Here is a 20554-nt window from a genome sequence, read left to right as displayed (position 1 = left end):
TTCCAATCTATAATATTAAAATAATGAATTTCAAATCTCAAAAGTCATTAACTCATTACTTATGTCGAGAAGAGCAGTATTTGAAATAGAAAACTACCGTAAGACTCAGACATATTAACTAAAATAACGGATAACTCACGTATTTGAGTCGAATTTTTGCTGTACATGTTTCAAACCAATTCGTGGTCCTTAATCATGAGATTCCGCGGCGGTGACTCGACGGAAACTGCGCACCAAAGTCCTGGCAGCCCTATCACTCAGTACGGCTGCGGGCGCGCGTCGCGAGAAACTACCTTAGTTTGCTTCATTTTTTATCTTTTTTTAATTTAGGTACTGATTTATCCGTTATTTTAGTTAATAAGAGCAATATTAAATACGTAAGCCGTTCAAAATTCGCATTGTAGAAAAATGCTGTATATGCATAGACACGTATTTATGAATTCTGGATCATAAAGAGTCAATATGTAAATAAAGGCAATCGTAACAAGGACAATGTCTGATGCTAAATTGATGTGTCCTTACAAGTGTATTTTCGAATATCAGGGTAATTTTCAGATTAGTTTTCTCTACCTAATTTTAGTGGCAATTTTTATTATTTAAACATTCAAGTATATTATGGTAAAATATTAGATAATATTTTAGGATATCCACTCGAATATTAAATAATACTTCATTATAATATTCTAGAATATTTAAATAATAAAAATCACCACCAAAATTAGGTGAAGAAAACTAACCTGAAAATTACCCATCACCTTTATTTATAGTGTAACAATACTTACTGCACATGAAGAAGGTTAAACGCACCATAATGTTGAAATTCCAAAAAGTAATTTAAAAAAGAAATAATGTTCAGTTTTCAACAAGCCAATTGTTACACGTAAAACATACTGATACTTATTTTAACGTGACATAAAACAATACAAATTGATTTTAAACCTTGAAATTAATATTTTAAGCCTCGATTATGTTACCACCACAACAGGAATTAGTACAATTGAAGTTTATTTGTAATTTTTTTATTAATACATGTTCAAACAAACAATACAATACAATCTGTTACAACATTATTTCTTCAATTTTAGTACGTCTTGATACATATAAAACTTAACGTTTTTTAGTTTGTTTAGCGTTGAGTCGTATCGAACTTTGATTGACGGTTTTGTCCAAAACAATGTAAACATTTGTAGGTATAATCTTGCTGGAACCACGTGATGATTTTGTTGTTCTATTTTGAACATTCAAGTAATTGTGTTACATTACAATTACATACGAAATATTGCGGCATAATTTTAAATATTTCTATATTGATTTTTATTGAATATCATGTTTTTGATGTTATGATGTTTTACTAACATGATATTCCTTTATTCTTTATGAAATTACTACCTAATCTGTTTGGTTATGAGAAGCATATATGTCTCACAGGCATCGCTTAAGGCGACAAAAGCCCAAAAAACCCCCCCATACATAAAGATCTGTACCAAACACTTAGACAAATTCGTAAGGTCTGCTGAGTCGGGGAATATCTCAGTTGGTAGAGCAGTGATCCTAGTTTGGTATGCAGACGCAGGTTAGAGTCAAATCGAAAGAAAGTTTTTTTTTTAATCAAATTTTCATACAAATCAATATTTTAGATTCTTTACATGTACCGATAGTCAGCCGTGATCGTGGAACCCGTGTAAAAACTTAAAAAGGTGGTTTGATTAAAATAATCTTCTAAAAACTCAATGTCTATTATTTTCTCCCGTCAACTGTTAACTATAGAAATGTCATAAATTCAATAGGCCATGTTTCTATAATATACTTTTGGTGGTCTTTGTCATAATCTTATCAATATTACAACGTCTACTTCTTAGATCACTTATCATTACCATTTGACGTAAAAATTGAGACTGGATAAACTTTAATTTCAATTAAAATTTAGAAAATGGTTCTTTTAAAATAGCCTGTGATATTATCATGCTTTGAATAGGTAAGTAATATTGCAAAACAACGTTCACCAAAATATGGCTTTCATTGCTTAATTTACTTTGATTTTGTTCACAATTTTTTATTCTCTTATAAAGAAAAAACAAACAGCTTAAGTATAAACAGATTAATTTCATTTCTGTAATATAGAAGTATTTCTATACTCTTCTCTTATTTGTTCGGCAAACGTCTGTAAGCTTTTGTAAAACGGCGGTAACGTAGAATGAAGCATAGATTCCGGAAAATCAAACTCATATCCGTCAGTCAGCTCTATAGCGTACGAATAAGGAATACCTATATGGTAAGCGTAGTCGGTACTAGATCCAGTAGTCAAATACAATTCAGACGCAGACATGACCTTAAATGGTTGTGATCCGGCCTTTACCATTGCTGCTGCTGCCTTCACACCCAAGGCATGAACGCGTTCGATATTTTCAGGCTTTTCCGCTTTATCCCAACCCCATGGGTATAAAATCAATTGTCCGTAACAATGTAATGTTAGATATAATTTTATTCTATCAAGGTATGTCGTCATCACCTTACGAACAATTGTTGTCTCGGCTTCGGAGAAAGCACTTGGGCCGACGTATGTGGCGAAGTTACAAGGATTTGTCACTGCATTTATTGTAGCCCATTTGTAACCATAGTTTCTGTTACCATCAACTCCAGTACATTTGCTACCTTTTCTCTTTGACCTCGTTTTTCTCCACATTCGTTTCTGCAAATAAATAAATAACGCACACAGTCTTAGCCCTCCTATAGGGACACCCTGTGTCGTGGGTGCCATGGACACACATATAGACAACGACACATTGCACCCAAACTCACGAGACAAATCAATTTAGGCCATACAAATATTTCTTCCGGCCCGGGTATCGAACCCGGGACTTCTTCGTGGCAGACCAGCATGGTAACCGTTCGGCCACGGACTTATATTATGATCTCAAAAACTTGTGGACGGCTAGCTAATTGACCAACTCGCTGACATCCTGACCAAAGGAGTTCCGAAGCCAAGTCTGCAGGGGATTTGTAGAAAACTAGGATTCGGACAACGATCAAGCTTTGAATCAGAGGGGTGTTACAAATGGACTTTTTAAAACATGTGACTCCTTAACTGAGATTCAAGCTTGTCAATAGTTATCAGTTTATGAAACTAATAATTATTCGTTCGTGACATGTGACTTCTTATTTTTTTATTATTGACTGACTTAAAAAACTGTTGCTGTAATATTTTTTCTTATTTTTATCTTTATTTATTTTCCGGTTAAGTATATCTAATGAACTAAATTGGTGGGCACCTCGCATTTCATATTTATTGTGTAAACTTTTAAAAAGTTATAATAACTAATCAGGAAATCTAAAAACTTGAATTTTTGTGAATGTCAGATACGTTAAAAGCACTAAGTACTTACTTTAAACAGTTAGCTAACGTGGGCAAATCTTTGTTTCAGAGAGCACATGGTGTCTGCGATAGTAATCATCTGGCAGGGGAACTTCAGTATATAAAGCAAGTCCTACATGCGAATAAGTTGAAGATTCCACGCCAATGCCGCAGGCCCCATGTGAAACCACCAACAGTCGAGCGAAGACCTGCCATCTTACCTTACGTCAGAGGTGTTACAGACAAGATCGGAAGAGTCCTCAGGCGTGCATCTATCAAGACCCATTTCAAGCCCCTGAGGAAGATTTCTCAGTTCCTGAGACCCGTGAAATGTAACATTCCCTTACAGGATGCAGGAGGTACAAGCTTGACTGTGAGTGCGGTCTCTCTTATATTGGACAAACAAAGCGAAGTATTTGTACCCGCGCCAAAGAACATATAGCTGATGTCAAACACCGTCGCGTAAACAAGTCTGCAGTCTGCGAGCATATCATGGATAAACCTACACATTCAATGAAGTTTGACAAACCCCAGGTCCTTGCAAAAGAAGTCCGTTATCTACCCAGGATGCTGTGAGAGGCCATTGAAATTAAAAAACATCCTAATTTCAACAGGGAAGATAGTTTCTCAGTACCACCAGTTTGGGATCCAGTATTTCCTCTAATGAAAAATCCCAAAAAGACATAAGACTGCAGTACTAATTAATATGTTTTAGTTTATTCTAATTTCTATGATTAATTAATAATAAATTGAACTTAACAAAAAATCAATCAATAAAATAATTTGTAAAACTTAATGTAGCGTTAATTGAAACGTTTTCTTTGTAAAATTAAAAATAAGGTATTTAATTAATAACTATTGTAACTATAGTGAAAAAAATATGGTGGTTTGCATTAATATTAGACATAACTGGTTGAAGACTGTACCACCTCAGTCAACCGTGACCATGGGACCTGTAAAGGGCCCGAAACGTCGGTTTGTTTGAAAAAACAAATATATGCGATTTAAATCCGGAAAAATAGTTTCATTTCCTATGTGTAACAATCGCGAAAACCTAAGAACTCGAAAGAACTTACTTTAGTTCGAGAAAATTCATATCCGTCAGGATTTACTAGCGGTAATATATAATAGTCAACATTGTCAAGATCAGCAGCATTCGTTCGGTCCAGGAGCATATGAATAAAATACAAAGCAGTGGCAGGAGAAACCCACTCCCTAGCGTGAATACCTGACAATAAAAACACATTTAAATATTATTAACTATAGTGTATAAAAACGAAAGATTAGTAACACAGTACAATAGACAAGTATGGTAACTCCATACAAACGTATGAGCAGCGCGTTTAGTATGTGTGCGCGCGATGCATACATTCGCATGATCTCGTGATGCATTCTCGTTGCATAGCGCTGGTTATCCCATGCGCCTTTCGTTACTTTGCGAATGTGTGCGTCCGTACAAGGCGCGCAGCGGGTGTGCACGATACAAGCCGCGCTGCTACGTTTGTATGGAGTTATCATACTTGTCTTATTATGTTAGTACGGATGACATAATTAAAATGAGAAAAAATCTTATAGGTACTAAAATCCCCAAGACACTAGTATCAACATCCCATATCTATTGTGTGATGCTAATTATTTGAACGAAGATGCCCCAAATTGTTCGGGAAGTATCAGTGTTCAGGTAAATCAAAGGTGAACACGAAGACTGAAGGACGGATAATTGTATATTACCTGCATCAATAAATATAACGGGATTATTTGCCTCGGGATTCTTTGAAATTTTTACTAGTTGCAAGTATCTTCCTTCAAAAGATTTTCCCAAAAATTCTAATTGCATTAATTGTGGATACTTTTGCGCGGTGTTTTTACAAAGCTGACGAATCTGTAAATATCCATTTTTGTGAAGCTCTGTTATCGTATATCGTATTTAAATAATAAATACAAGCACGGGAATTTTCAGGTTAGTTTCTCTACCTAATTTCGGCTGCAATTTTTATTATTTTAGTATTTGAATATTTTATCGTGAAATATTAAATAACATTTCTGGATTCCACACTCAAATATACGATTCCAGACTATGTAAATAAAAAATGCCACCGAAATTAGGTTAAGAAAACTAACCTGAATATTACTCAAACCATACTCACAGTTTGATAACTGTTATAATGGTAAATCAGTTTAGTTGACAAAAACTTTGCGCTTTTGTTAGCAATATTTACATCCTTATATCTGAAATAGCCATATAATATATAATAATGCGATTATATGTTTGTTCCCACCAGTAGTAAACAAGTCATAAAATTATTTTGAAAAAAACCACTTTGGTCTGCCCACAATTTGGGCTTTGATCATTTTTCCACAGGTTCATAATGTGGTCATAAACTTCGCCTTACTTAGCAATTCTTTTTTTATTATTAAAAAATAAATGCGCATTTGACTTCCATCTCACCTGATCGAAAGTGACGATGAATATGATGTTGGGTATGCATCTCACTCTCGCCTCGAAAAGGCCCTTTTAAGTTCAGGGAACAAGTCTGCAGGCTGGGAATTCCGCTCCATAAGCGTTCGCCATATAAATATAGAAGCGTAAAGCTTCATACGAATTCTTGGAATGTCCACAACATAGGGATGGAACCCCCAGCCTACGCCTAGTCCCCCTGTGACGGAAAAGAGAAGGCAGAATTAAATCGTGTAATTTCCTCGCACACTCTTCATATCCTATAGAATACTAACAAGCAGGCAACTTGCGGTGGTGTTTAAGGCTCTGCAGCTTCTAGTTTCAACTTTTTGTAGGATGCCAAAATAAAAAAATATATAAATAGTTTTCTGACTAAATATATCATAAATTAAATTACCTTCCGTAATTATTTGCTTTGACATTAGTTTGCAATCTTCGTTTCCGAGCGAATTCTTGGAGAAAGTTCAACTTATTTGGCGGCACAAGTACTTCCAAACTGTTTAATACTCCAGCACTGTGTTTTAATATATCTAATTCTTGATCTATTTCGCCTAGCCTCTTTAGGTCATTGAGTTGATACTCATCATTAGGCGTCAGTAGTATTAATGTATGACTGGAATAAGTTTTATACATACTTCATATTCGATCAATAAAATTGGAAGTAAGTTAATAAATGTTTTACATTTGATGAGTCGAAAAATGAGATCGCTCAAACCGGTCATATTTATACCACACTACCCTCCCTATTACCATCGTTGTAATTTAAAAACACCCGCTATAAAAGTGATGACGCAACATTCAGGTATATTTTTACGCATATTACAAACATGACAAAAAGTATTAAAAATTGTGATGCGATCATGATCATTGAGCAGAACATTGAGAGAAAGAACAGTTTTAAGAGTGGTGAGACATTGTTACAATAGGCTTTATTACACTTGATTGCACCAAATGACTTAAATTGAAATCGACTACGTACTTTTCATAAGGCTCATAATTTATATTGAGAAATCTGCGACTGCAATGAATGTTGCTTAACATAATGATAATACCTGAAAATAGAAGGTATCATTACCTTATTAGGTTATTGTATACAATGGTGTTTTTACTACCATGATATTCTTATATTTTTGTGTTACCGTAACGAATTTAATTAGTACTTGTATTGATTGATTATTATCTTATTTGAAGTACGTAAACGATACGAACTTAGTATTATAATTTGTAAGGATTTTTCATTTTAGTTATAAATTTGAAATTACGATTAAAATAATGTTTAATTGATTTGAAATGATTAAATTCAGCAATATTTTATGCAATCGTGATTGAAGGTTCTTAAAGTTGAGTGTCGTGCTTAGACCACATTACTGCGTTCCGGTTTCAAAGCGTAAGGGTGCTGGTGAAATTACAGGCGCATGGGACTTGTCAACTTATGTCTCAGAGTGATGGGCGCAGTGGGAGTGCCCCTTAGATCTTTGCGATTTGAAGCTCTGAGTGGCACTGCAACTGTTATAGACAGGCGTGTCGCTTATTACCAGGCGCACGACTTATTCGTCCCATCACTTGGTATTATAAAAAAAAATAAAAATAAATGGGACTGATTGACTGATGACGATGATGATGAGTGCGACTTTACGTGCACTGTCGTACAATCTTTGTAGAATATTGCAAACAAAGTTTATGTCATTATATTTGTAGCTTGAACTATGGTGCATTGCTTGGCAATCCATTTTTAAGATTTTATTATTTTTATTCCCTGACACATTTGAACTTAGTCACGATCACAAATTAAATATGACCTCATATTTACAGTATAAAATTACTTACCGTACACGCAGAACGTTAGGCGCACCATAGCGTTTAAATACTAAATAATAATTGATTCTAAATTTATTACAACAAGTAAAACGTACAGCCTCTAACTTTCACATGTCATAAAACAATGCTAATTGATTTCAAACCTTGAAATTAAAAAAGAAGAAATTAAAAAACGGAATAATTTAAAAAGGGTCTCATTTTCTTATACGAAACATACCTACTATATATATTATACATTAATAACTAAATATGTTCACTCATCAAAAGTGTCTACAGATCAAGCACGTTTTTACCAATAAATGAAAATCGGGTTTTTTTAGTAATTTTTTTTTAACACTATTTTTGTGAGTCAATTTAATAAATATTTTAATAAATTTGTATAGATATTTTAACTAACTTTAATAGGATAATTATTAATACAAAGATCGAACACTTAGAACATTCCTTCGATCCGGCCGGATTCGAACCGACGTCTTCTAGCATACTGTGCCAGACGCTATATCAACTAAGCCACGGAACTAACCAGCGGACCTCACGAATTTTTCTATGTGCTTGTCATCTGTCTTTTGTATTTGGTTTTTCAATGACTTTTTAGTCGTAGCGCCATCTATGAGAAATCTATGAAAGTTTTATCACCCAGTTAGATAGGCTAATATTTTAAAAAAATACCTTGATTAATAGACACTTTTTAATTGTGTTTGTAGTAAAATCTCCAAAATTATGCAGGGTTTTATTTTCAAAAGTCTGTTTAGTTAACGGTCTTTTTCTCATTAATTTGTTCTAATTTCTTGCTAATACAGGTCTGTCGAGTTCAAGGTTGATTTTGCGTTCTTTTCTTTTCAAATTTCATAAACTTTAGTTGAAGAAGTTGATTTTTTATTTTTTCATTAAACTTTGATTTAATCAATTTTAAACTACAGCAATTTTTCAATTTCCAGCCATTTCTGCTCTATCATAAAATCTAAAAATATAAATGTAATAGTCTAATTTATATTTTTTTCAGTAAAGTTTGAGTAACACTGTATAAGTCGATGTTAAAAAATGTTCATTTAATTGCGACTTATGTGTAACTAAACCATGTGATAAATTTTCAAAAAGGTTCTGGTTTTACAGTATTGTTTTCTACCTAATTTAGCAGAAAGTATGTAGAAAACAGTAGCTATGGCCCTGAAATTTTGCTTTTATAGATGTCACGGTGGTATTTACATTGCTAGATAGTGGTACCTATTGACATTATCTCGCAAATCTACAAATTACTAGGGTGTTTGTTATCAATTTGTACAATTTTGGCTAAAATATACTATAGATTTGAAATAATGTTTCCTTTTTATCTTTATTACTACGTTTTCCTAATGGTACAAAGTTCATCAGAAAAGCGAAGTTTTTAAAAAAAAATTTCTTACCTGCGTAAGTAAAGATTTTTTTATGTATTTATGTTAGAACCAATTAGAAATAGTACATTATTGCAGAGGCCGGGAAGTAAAGGATTGCTGGATGAGTATGAGTTACAAGAACGAGCGCCAGGGAGTACGAGTCAAGCAATCCCCATTCCCGCCGAGGCAAGCACAGTATTTTTCAGAAACAATTTGAGCAAATAATAAAAGACTAAATAGAGGAAGATGTATAATATATGTAAATTTAATAGAAAAAGTAAAAAAAATATTAATTAATATTTAATGTGTTAGGACAATTGCTAAAAGAATATGTTATTGCTTTTCCAGGCACATTAATAGCAATCTGCTGAACTTCTGATGATGTGTTTGAATGAGTATCTATTACTGTATTTTCCTTATCGCTCTTCTCACAAACACTCATTTTCGCGACCAAAATACAAAAAAGACGAAAAAACAAAAGATACCAAAATACTTTAGTTTAAATGTTGCCTACCGCAAGTTTACCGCCATTTTTTTAAGTAGGCTGTACGTACAGGTAGGTATTTTTAATTCTCGCAGATATGAACACAGGATGAGAGTTGGTTGTACGAGCTTTTCTTTTATCTGTTTACGTAGTTCATTATTAGTAGATAGATTTAAAAGTTTAAAGAAGTAATAGATTTTCATACTTACTTTGTAGACCTTGGCCGGGAAGAAGCCGCACGGTCTTCTAAATGACAAACTTTCCGTGTTCGTTTTTTGAAAGTAATGCAAATATTTCCGAACATGTTTGAGAAAATGTTATTGTAACGAAAATTGGGTTAACATGATGTTATTACTTGTTTAAATATAAACTTTGGCTACTATTTCCTATTCTCACTTTTTAGTTCCGGTAAGTGCGCCGGTATGGTAGAGATCCTATGAGAAATGTAATCGACTCGGCAATTTTGTCGGGTTCTGCTTGCGAAACAACCCGACCCTCGTGTTCTGTGGAGATCTATTTTCGACAATTAAGTTTCCAACTCAACAAGAAGTTGGTATAATCAAAATATATTTAAAAATTCCTTATTATAAATAGTCAGTGTGTGCACCGTGTGCACAAACAATACTATACATTTTCCTATTGATAAGCCAGGCTCCTATCGGTGTAAACTCCTTGATTCATTACGTCCCGCATTCAGTTCTTTGACCCTTTTATAACTGCTAACTTTGAAGTTCTTCTTTATTTGTTCACCGTACGCAATTCTTGATCTTTTTGTATTTCTTTTTCTTTATACCTTCCTCCAAATTACAACTTTTATAAATTCGTCACTAAGTAACACATTATTAATTTATGACCGTTTGGAATAAAAGGCTTTTTTTATGATTCCATGTGATGAGACGAACAAGTCGTGCGCCTGATGGTAAGCGACACGCCTATTCATAACAGTTGCAGTGCTAGTTCTGACTGGCACTTTAAACCGCAAAGATTTGATGGGCCATGTTACGGCGCCCGTCACCCTGAGACATAAGTTGACAAGTCCCATGTACCTGTAATTTCACCAGCAACCTTACTTACCCTTCAAAACCGTAAGGCAATAAAGCTCACTTTACTGCTTGGTGGCAGAAATAGATAAGGTGGCAGTACTACCCTGGTCAAACTCCTTCGCATGGAGTACTGCTCTACTACTGCTAGTAGAGGTCTTACATTATTATTATTATTATATTAAAGAAACCCTATTTTATTATACCTCTATATTACTTTGCTGTGTGCTATATAAAGTAAATGTAGAATGTACCAGTTCAAATCAATTTAAATACAACACATACTGTTCATTAGGCTCAAAATAACATTTACGAAATCTGCGACGCCAATTAACGAGTTGTACCATAATGATGAAGTCTGAAAATAGAGATAACATGACAGATAATAATACCTAATCATTTAGTAGGTAATATTACAACAGATCAGATCATAAGCAGTGGACACGATGAACATACAGAGTATAATAAACCTCAGACACAAAACAATGTACTTCAAAAACTCAATAAGTTCAGCTCAGTAAGTTAAATTAAGCATCTGAAAGCGAACAACTCCTCGAAACCAATTTAATTTATCCAAACGCGATTGTTCTACTGTAAATAGTTGGGGAGAAATGATCTGCAGATGGACCTGGTCACATCATCAAATCAAGGTTACCATATATTATTTATTTGTCATCGGATTTCCATTTACAGCATTAAAGTCCATCCGACACTCAGAAGTAAAAAAATATTCATTCTGTGAGTGAGCTCCCAATATGAATTGGGAAAATAGCTAATGATCTTTGAACAGCTGAGCAGATGGATAGGCGTGTTGCTTACCATCAGGCGCACGACTTGTTCGTCCCGTCACTTGATGTTTTAAAAAAAAAAGATAATAATCAAACCTAGAAACCAACCCTATGAAATTAGCCTTCAAATAAAAAACCTCTTTGAGATCAAGCCATCCATTTGGAAGCTACGATGCCACTTATAGACATACACACACAAATATAGACAGAAAAAATAGTCTTCAAACATAAACTCCCTCTTTTTTGCATCGAGGTTTAAAAATTTAGTCTTTTTCTCTACCACTCCAGTCTGTGGATTTAACGCTGGACATCGTTTTTATCTTTGATTACACTGCAAAAATTATCGAAATTACAGATACAACTGATAATATATACTACAAAACGGAAGGTATAACACGGTAAGTTATAGAATATTTTTGTATAATATTGCTAAGGTCATAATAATTTTCGTCCCTTTGTTTTCAAAATCGATCAGAATCGAGAACAGTGTTGCCTAGCGTATACGTCACTAAATGTTAAATTTGGCCAAAGGAATGTACTAGCGGCCGTACCACAAAACTGAATGCATTATACAAAAGTGTGTTCGATCGATATTTATGGCGTATTAACAAAGGATTACAAATATTATTTGTTGATACAAATACTTGAACAAAAGTCATTCTATTTAGAATCGATCAATGGAATGGAATACGCGTGTTTACGCGTATTCCGTTCAATCAATCGATTCAGAGCGAGCGGTTTCCATCACTAAATAGTTCTTGTGACGTCATAGCAGGTACAAAAAATGTGGCACGCTTGGTTTTCATACAAATTGCTGTACTGGCGGCGTGTATCTTAGATATATGTCTGTGTTCGAGACCTTTAGTTGGCACGCGTCTGACGCTAATCAACCACTTCTACTGTATTTAATGTTCTGTGGTATTAACCATACCCCTGAAACTTTGCTTTTGTAGCTGTTACATTGATATTTACATAGCTACGTGTTGGTAATTACATTTTTTCATCAATTTGTAGAATTTTGCTTGAAATATAGGTACTATTGATTTGAAATATTAATATCGAGTTCTTAGGTTTTCGCGATTGTTACACATAGGAAATGAAACTATTTTTCCGGATTTGGGTTTGTTTGAAAAAACAAATATACGCGATTTAAATCCGGAAAAATAGTTTCATTTCCTATTTGAAATATTAATGTTCAATTTTTGTCGTTAAATGAAACCCGAAAATTCGTACGTTTTCTTAATGGTATGCAAATTTCAACTTACTTACTTACTTTGTTCTGGTCACAAAAACAATTTTTGGCAGCGAAGTAATGTTTTTTCATATTTTCATGTTAGAACCAATTAGAAAATGATATTGATAACCCTGAACCAAAAACCGTGTAATCCTAGATTATCTAAGATCTAATTATGTCCTAATAATAAAATTGTGACTGATGGCATGCAAAACATGATTTCTGTTTATTAATATTCAAAAATACTGTTTTCGTAACTCCTCTCATATGTCTGCCATTTCAACTGCCTCTGTGGATGAACGGTTACCATGCTGGACTGCCAGAAATATATGTATGGCCAACATTTATTTCTCTCGTGGGTGTAATTTGTGGTTGTCTATGTGTGTGTCCATGGCACCCGCGATACAGCGTTTCATAGTGCGGGGCTATGAGTGTGTAAGTTATTATTTTCCTCATCAAATCAGCTCAGGGCCAGCATAATATTTTATTTTCATTGGAATTCCATGTACCAAGTTTTATTGAAATCGATTAACGAAAAGTAGGTGAAATTCAGTAAACCGAAGTCATCCCTTAATTTGTCACCTTTAGAGGTAGAAATTTTTTTTCAACATTTGAATTGGACGATATTGAGGCATCCCGACGAAAAGAAAATCATCTTAATCGGTTCACAAATGTCGGAGTAATCGCTTAACATTAACGCAAAAAACACAATCGAATTGAGAACCTCATCCTTTCTCGAAGTTGGTCAAAACGAATGCTCACTCTGAATAAGTGTTATTCAACCCTAACGTGATGATCGCTGCGGTTGCCAATGAAGTTATTAAATCATTATTATTTAATTTTATTTAGTTCAACCATCAAAATTAGTCTTAGGCGAGGGGTGAACCTACGAGTTGTGCATTTTTTGATACTTAGAACAGCTCTTTCAACTTTATCATTGTTTACATGGAAAAATCAAATCCCGATTTCTTTTTTTGTTATAAGCGTTTTAATTTTGAAATGTAATTTAAATTCAATAACATCATAATAAATATACGAAAGTTCAATCAACACAAAAGATACATCAGAAGAACTACCTAGTAGTACTTTTTCAGACTGGATCAAAAATTGGTTCTACAAAAAGTTCTAAAAGCTACCCGTATGACAAGAGATGACAAGAGACATGCGTTCAGCGCGCATATAAAGGAATCACCGTGTTTGTCGATACGTTCGTTCGTATTAAGCCTATCGTATAAAAGTTAGAAAGATGTTGAGTGTTTCACGTCATTAATCCAAGCGAAGCAGACACTCAACATAATCCCGCTCTATGGAAACTCAGTGTCGCGGGTGCCATGGACACACACATAGACAATCACAAATTACACTCAAACTCACGAGAGAGATGAATGTAGGCTATACAAATATGTCTCCCGGCCCGGGAATGAAACCTAGGACCTCTGCGTGGCTGTCCGGCGTGGTAACCGTTAGAGCACGGAGGCAGTTATAGTTGTAAGCGCGCGATACCAAAACGTCTTATCGTCTAAAACGGACCTTATAATCGAAAACCTGAAGCTATTAATGTAGTCTTTATTCTATTTAAATAAACAGAAATAAATGCCTAGTTACAATAAACTCATTATATGTACTATTGTGTGTATTGCCTTCACTACAGGTGTACTATAATTTCTTACAAAATGATTGCTTTTACATTTATACCTGTGAATATTCTCAAGTGCATTGGAAAGCTTTTGCGACAGTCGATCTCTAGCCATTTAGATACTTAAATTCATTGCATTAACAGTTCTATTAATGTTATTAACAATGTAAGGTTATTATACAACTTCTGCGTTATTGGATGACAAAAATCCGTGGTAGTAACCTGTTTACCTCATGGAGGTTGAAAACATAAATATTGTAAATGTTGAAAGTGTACAAATGTTATTTACAAAGAGCAACCCCCAGAGTTTCTTGTTCATTCTTCTACAGCTCATTCTCTAGGCAATCTGCCTTACGAATGAGCTGTAGAGTTTAACCAATCATTGTGACGATTTCAAGTGCAACAATGCTTACCTATGAAGTAAAGATTATTTTGATGTTAATATATCATTGTAACTATTATCGTACAAACAACTACTTAAAGTTTTTCAAAGGTTAAGATGATTATCACACTGCTTCGCGCCACGCAACAGTGTGCTTTTTTAACGTTGTACCGAAGTATCTCACATAGAAAACCCGCACCGTACGTACAACGCGTCTCCGCGCGGGAATGCGGATGCGGTCGTCAAGCGCACTCCGCTGCGTGGTAGACATGGGGAATAGCGTTATATTTCTATCGCCGTGACAGTCGTTCCGGTTCCAAAAAAATCACGGTGATAAATCATCGTGATTTTGTCACGACTGTTACTTCCGTGACCTTGTCACCCCTATAACTTACATCACGATATACGGTTTTAGCCAGCGGCTTCTTTCTAATACTTATAGCCGTTTTTTATACAATGATTTAAGTTTTTACTCCCTTTGTAATAAGTTTCAATTCCATTCAAAAAGTTGATTTTGTATTTAATGTAATTGTGTTTGTTACTTATTTAATGCGAATCTTTGGATTGTTAAAAATAGCAATAAAGTGTAATGTAATTATATTTCTAGTAGAATACACGAAGTAGATTATACATAAATATAAAATACCAACTCTTCCTATAATAAAACAAGTATACAAAAATATTTTACTTTGTTCATAAATAGGTTTATAATAACCGCTGCAGATTTTTTTCATCCGCCCTTTCTAGTAGTAATAAGCACCTACGACCCTTCTGAGTGAGCAAAGAAAGTCATCCTATTTCATTCACTCCCATCGCCGAAATGGCCCGATTTGAAGAGAACTACAACGAGTGGCGCGCTCAGTCACCACGGAACGGAGATCGCGCATTGTCTCAAATACGTATATCGTGATGTGAGTGACGGGGATAGCTATTGGAATGGAGGAACACCTATGTGACTTTGGAACGTCGTCACGGTGATACGTTTGACGGCGGGTCATCGTGATTTTTTCGTCGTGACGTTATTTATCACCCACCTCTACTGCGTGGTGCAGGGCAGTGTGTTAATCGCCTTATACTTAACCTTACTCTTTTCACGTATCTTCCAAATCATTTTAACTATTTAGTTTTTAGTGTGGATCAACTCATGTATGTTCTGCAATAATTTCCCATTGCAATCCAAACTAATATTATAAATGCAAAAGTAACTAACTATGTCTGTTACGTTTTCACGTCAAACCGCTGAACCTAATTTGATTAATTTTGGTATAGAGATAGATCGGACCTAGGAGAAGGACATAGGCATTGTCACAAAAATAAATCTTAAAGTGAGTGAAATAGGGGATGAAAGTTTTTATGGACAACCAATAATTTCTGACGTACCTAAGTAGTACCTACAGTAAGCTACTCGAAGTACAGAATAGTACAGTATATACATATACTGACGGACTCGGTGGCCCAATGGTTAATACTCTGGGCGCTAGATGAAGAGGTCCCGGGTTAAATTCTAGGTTGGACCAATTTGGGAAATTAACTTATCTAAGTAGGTTCCGCAGGTTGTTCTGAAAAGTGGTCCAGAGTGAATTCCATTGCTCTGGTATTCATAGTACAGGATTTCCGTAGTTTGAGACCAGGCGATTGATGTATTTGTTTGACATATCATTATTAACGAGTATATTATACATGTACATAATTCGTGGATTAAAGAAGTTACACGAACATTAATCAATTTATAAATAGCTACATAAAAAGTAAAGTAGCAAAAGGTAGGTACCTATAAAAAAGAACAGCTAAAACAATAATCAAATGAATACATATATTTATTATTGGTTTTATTGTTTTTTAAACAGCTTTTTACTTCCACCTCGACCTTCGACAGACAAGCTATACCGATGATATTGCATTGTTGCGTATATTAATTAATGGAACAGTATATTCAAACAGTTCATAGGCCTCGGGCGACATTTTAGCGCTCACGACTGAGCGTCTTCATACGTGTTCACTCAAGTATTGACACGATCAGTGCCATCGTAAGACGTCGTCGTAGCTTCTTTTGTGGAAAGACTTGAACAGGGTAGCAATGGCTACACCAATGTACAATCAGTGCCTCGAAATTGCCACAGAGGTAGAGCATGTCTGTGGCTCTAGTGAAAAGGGGTACAAGTGAAAGATGCTAACTTTTCAAAGAGACGCGAAAAACAGTTAAAAATTAATACGATATTAAGCGTTAAGTGTTTTTTGCATTTTCTTGTAAAGTTGGTTTTCTTTACTTGTGCCCCTTTTCACTAGAGCCACAAATGATTGCACAATTTTTTTTAAAGTACATCTGATTTATTTTTGTGTGATATTTGAATTATTTGGTTTTTATTTACTTTTCTAAAAATCATTTGATGTTTCAAAAGTATGAATAGCATTTGTCTACTATGACCTACGGACTGAAATAAACAATTAAGTATAATTATAATTACATAACATAATAGTTATGCGGCTTAAGCATACTATTATCAAAATACACCATGTTCTGGAAATTATGTCAGTCTTCACATTTAATTAATTTCACTTACACACTTTGTTTATTTCCTACTGAACTCTTCTCGGATATGATCAGCCATTGCTCTGAAGCCATGATAAAACTTTGGTAATGTATTTATTAACAATTCTTCTGGATATAAAAACTCATGATCGTCAGTTAACTCCATAGTGTACGAGTAAGGCACGCCTGCTGCGCCAAAAGCGTAATCATCGCTGCCTCCAGCGGCTGGATACCATTTCCCGGCCATCATTACTTTAAATGCCATGCCACCAGCTCTTTGCACAGCGTTAGACACTTTATGCGCCAAAGTGTCCAACTTTTTCCACGTCAGAGGCACTGCCTTGTCTGTGTAACCCCATGGGTAAACAAGATACTGTCCATACGAGTGTAAGGAAACGTACAATTTAATTCGATCTTTGTTGTCCATCATGATATTTCCAACGTATCTTGTTTCTGGTTCGGAGAACGGTTTTGGCCCTGCGTAGGTCTCTCGGTTGCAGGGATCCCTAGAGACGCCACTCACTGCCCATTTGAAACCATAATTGCGATTGCCATCCACTCCTAAACAACCTTGATTAAGAGACATAGTTTTCCTCCATAGACGATTCTGCAACATGATACAAATGAAGCACTTGATGAAATGATGTTGCCAAATATAAAAAGTTCTAATTACTACTTTTTAAACAGCAAAAGTAGTTTAAAAATGTGTATTGACATATATAACAAAATAACACTCGAGATTTAATCATTAATCATCAACCCATGTATACATCCCGCTGCTACTCACGGGTCTCCCCTCAGGCGATCAGGTTTTAGGCCTTAGTCAGCCACGCTGACTCAATGCGGGTTAGAGAATTCACACGTTTTCCGAGGGTTATGAAACTTCTTCGACGTGCAGGTTACATTGCGATGTTTTCCGTCACCGAAAAGCTCATGGTAAGTTTCAAATTAAATTTTGCACATAAATTCCAAGAAAGGTTGTAATTTTAGTTCTGGTAAAAGCTACAGAATGAAAAGTACAAACTAGCCTTCATTGCGGCCGGGCAGTGCTCATTTCGGCAACTAATACCTAAATTTTTGTTAATCATTCGCATTTTACTTTACGTATTATTTTATCGCCATGTATGAACTTTTTAACAACCAATAAAATATATAATTGTTTACGCCATTTCTTTGTCGCCAGAGAACGCTTTAGTATTATTACAAAATTGATTACTTATATATATGGATTACTTCTAACCTCTGGGGCGGAGCGCGTGAATTCATATCCGTCAGGGTTGACCACGGGCAGAATGTACCAATCGATGCCATTCAACTCTCTATTCCGGGCTTCAGGATCGTTAACAAGCCGGTTTATGAGATATAAAGCCATTGCAGGAGCTACCCATTCACGGGCATGGATACCTGCAATTACAGTTCAATTACATTATTAAGTAACATGTGATCCCTGCGTTGGAAATTAATTGAAGTTAGTTGTTAGATTATTATCCTTTTCTGTCTAGATGATTAATTGACCAAAAATAAACCAATGACGACTTTACCTGCGTCGATGAAAATAATTGGATTTCTCGCTTTAAAGTTTTTTGATATCTTGACAAGATTCATTCTTTTGCCTTGATAAGTGTTGCCCAGATTTTGCACTTGAATTAAGTCTGGGTGTTGTTTAGCCAATCTTAGTATAGTTGATTCAATCTGAAAACAATTAAATAACCTTCGATACACGAAATATGTATGATAAAAAAAAGATACGCATTTTTTTTGCTTTTTACTTTTTTTAATTAAAGAAAAAGCCGTATGATATGCTATAAAATGTATAATATACTATATTTTGCAAGTCAACAATTAATAGCTACTTCTTTAAAATATAAATTTAAACATTTACAAACAATAACAAAAAGTAGATAAAACAAAGATCTGCAACAAGCACATAGAAAAATTCGTAAGGTGCCTTAGTTGGCATAGCGTCTAGCATAGTTTGCTGGAAAACGCTGGTTCGAATCCAGCCGGATTAAAAGATTTTTCTTAGTGTGTATTAATAATTGTAACAAACTAGTGAATTAATTTCACAAAAATAATTTAATATTGTGGTGAAACGTCGTGACATTCAATATAACCTTAAATATTACATTTTATTAATATACTAATATTATTTTATAGTCTGCATACTTACAACCGCATAAGAATTGTATTGATAAATAAGATTCCCCATTTGCCTTCTTCTTGGTGAGCGTTCTGATAATTCCAGTCGTCTGGAAAATGATAAATTAAAACGATTGTTTAAATCTTAAAAATAGTTTATTTTTCTATTTTATTTTGCGACACACACGTCTGTCACTCTCAGGTTTCATTGAAAACGAACGCCACAGAGAATTATTGCTGTGGCATAAGCTGAATGAAGTCCTTTTACGTACGCCACAACCGCAGAAATGACTGTACAATTTGTAGTCGTTATATTTTGTTTTTTGCTCTATGTCTCTTTTTGTCTTTTATGTTGTTTTTTGTTTTGTATTTTTTATTTTGTTTACTAATTATTATTATTTTGTTTTGTTTGCCTAAGTGTTTTCAATATTTTTTTGTCTATGTATTGTGGCGTTGCAATAAATGTCCATTTTTTTTTCTATTCTAAACATACAAATAATTTACATACAAAAAGGACATATAAAACAAAACCACGTTACCTTCCATAATTTAAAGTCTTGACTTGCGAATGCAGTTTATTAGATGTAATAAAGTTATTTAGAAATTCCATTTTCTCAGGCGGCACCAGGAGGTCGGAACTGTCGTTGAAACCTCTGGTAGCCTTTAGGATTTCAATTTGGTTATCAGGATCATTAAATCCAATAAGGCGTTGAACTTGTTCGTCGTTCCAAGGGTAGACACGTATGAGAGTATGGCTGGAAAGAAATAAGATACAATAAAAAAGTCGTGAAATAATGTACATAGATATTATAAATATTTAAAAGTTTCATGACTTCTGATTACGAACGGAATCATATTTCTACTGTAGAGATAGAAACAGGATAGGCACCAAAACTGCCCCCTGCATGACTCTCTCAACCCGCCTTACAATATTAATTATCCTATGAAAAATAAAATTGACAAACACCGCTACCGCTAAGGTGAACTAAACCGAAATAGACTTTATGATTCAATAACTAACTAATAAAACTAGTTATTTCACAAAATATCTTCAATCTGAAAAACGACATCTGCGTCGGTTGTGACACCTGTAAAGATATCGGCTGCGGTGAGGTTTTTCAAAAATCTCTCACTAGATGTCACTACCAGAGACGAGTACCGAAAGTCAGTACAAAGATCTATAGCAAAAACACAGAGGAGAATTCCGAATTTTCGACGACTAGGTAATTTGACCTGTGACTCAGTTAGTAAGAGCAATGCTACGGTGCAGCATGATCGTGGATTCAAGTCCTACCGGGTCAAAGAAATTTTTCTGTGTTC

General features: G+C 34.7%; 2 protein-coding genes across 2 annotated transcripts; both read right to left on the bottom strand.

The window, feature by feature from the left end:
- Window positions 1–1900: 1900 nt before the first annotated feature.
- Window positions 1901–7680, bottom strand: LOC113230965 (carboxypeptidase B-like). Its single transcript, XM_026465080.1, has 7 exons — window positions 7638–7680; window positions 6790–6862; window positions 6208–6423; window positions 5500–5581; window positions 5084–5234; window positions 4429–4580; window positions 1901–2689 (listed from the first exon to the last, which is right to left on the bottom strand). The coding sequence occupies exons 1-7, from the start codon at window positions 7663–7665 to the stop codon at window positions 2105–2107; spliced, it is 1287 nt and encodes a 428-aa protein (XP_026320865.1). The 5' UTR covers window positions 7666–7680; the 3' UTR covers window positions 1901–2104.
- Window positions 7681–16864: 9184 nt separating this feature from the next.
- On the bottom strand, window positions 16865–20051 carry LOC113230762 (carboxypeptidase B-like). The gene is made up of 5 exons (XM_026464845.1): window positions 19774–20051; window positions 19266–19344; window positions 18637–18787; window positions 18336–18499; window positions 16865–17702 (listed from the first exon to the last, which is right to left on the bottom strand). Exons 1-5 carry the CDS (start codon window positions 20034–20036, stop codon window positions 17136–17138), a joined length of 1224 nt encoding a protein of 407 aa, XP_026320630.1. The 5' UTR covers window positions 20037–20051; the 3' UTR covers window positions 16865–17135.
- Window positions 20052–20554: the final 503 nt, after the last annotated feature.

The sequence above is a fragment of the Hyposmocoma kahamanoa genome, unplaced genomic scaffold (genome assembly GCF_003589595.1).
Source record: "Hyposmocoma kahamanoa isolate Upper Pololo Valley unplaced genomic scaffold, ASM358959v1 64, whole genome shotgun sequence".
Lineage (NCBI taxonomy): Eukaryota > Metazoa > Arthropoda > Insecta > Lepidoptera > Cosmopterigidae > Hyposmocoma > Hyposmocoma kahamanoa.
The sequence above is the reverse complement of the archived record's forward strand: the minus strand, read 5'-3'. Positions and strand labels throughout refer to the sequence as shown.

Coding starts and splice junctions, on each gene's coding strand:
- LOC113230965 (XM_026465080.1), bottom strand. CDS start 7,665: ATGGTGCGCCTAACGTTCTGCGTGTACG. Junction 6,424..6,789: donor AATTATGAGCCTTATGAAAA/GTACGTAGTCGA, acceptor AACTTATTCCAG/TCATACATTAATACTACTGA. Junction 2,690..4,428: donor ATGAATTTTCTCGAACTAAA/GTAAGTTCTTTC, acceptor ATTTATTTGCAG/AAACGAATGTGGAGAAAAAC.
- LOC113230762 (XM_026464845.1), bottom strand. CDS start 20,036: ATGTACATTATTTCACGACTTTTTTATTGTATCTTATTTCTTTCCAGC. Junction 19,345..19,773: donor AAGACTTTAAATTATGGAAG/GTAACGTGGTTT, acceptor ATCATTTTCCAG/ACGACTGGAATTATCAGAAC. Junction 18,500..18,636: donor AATTATTTTCATCGACGCAG/GTAAAGTCGTCA, acceptor CTGTAATTGCAG/GTATCCATGCCCGTGAATGG.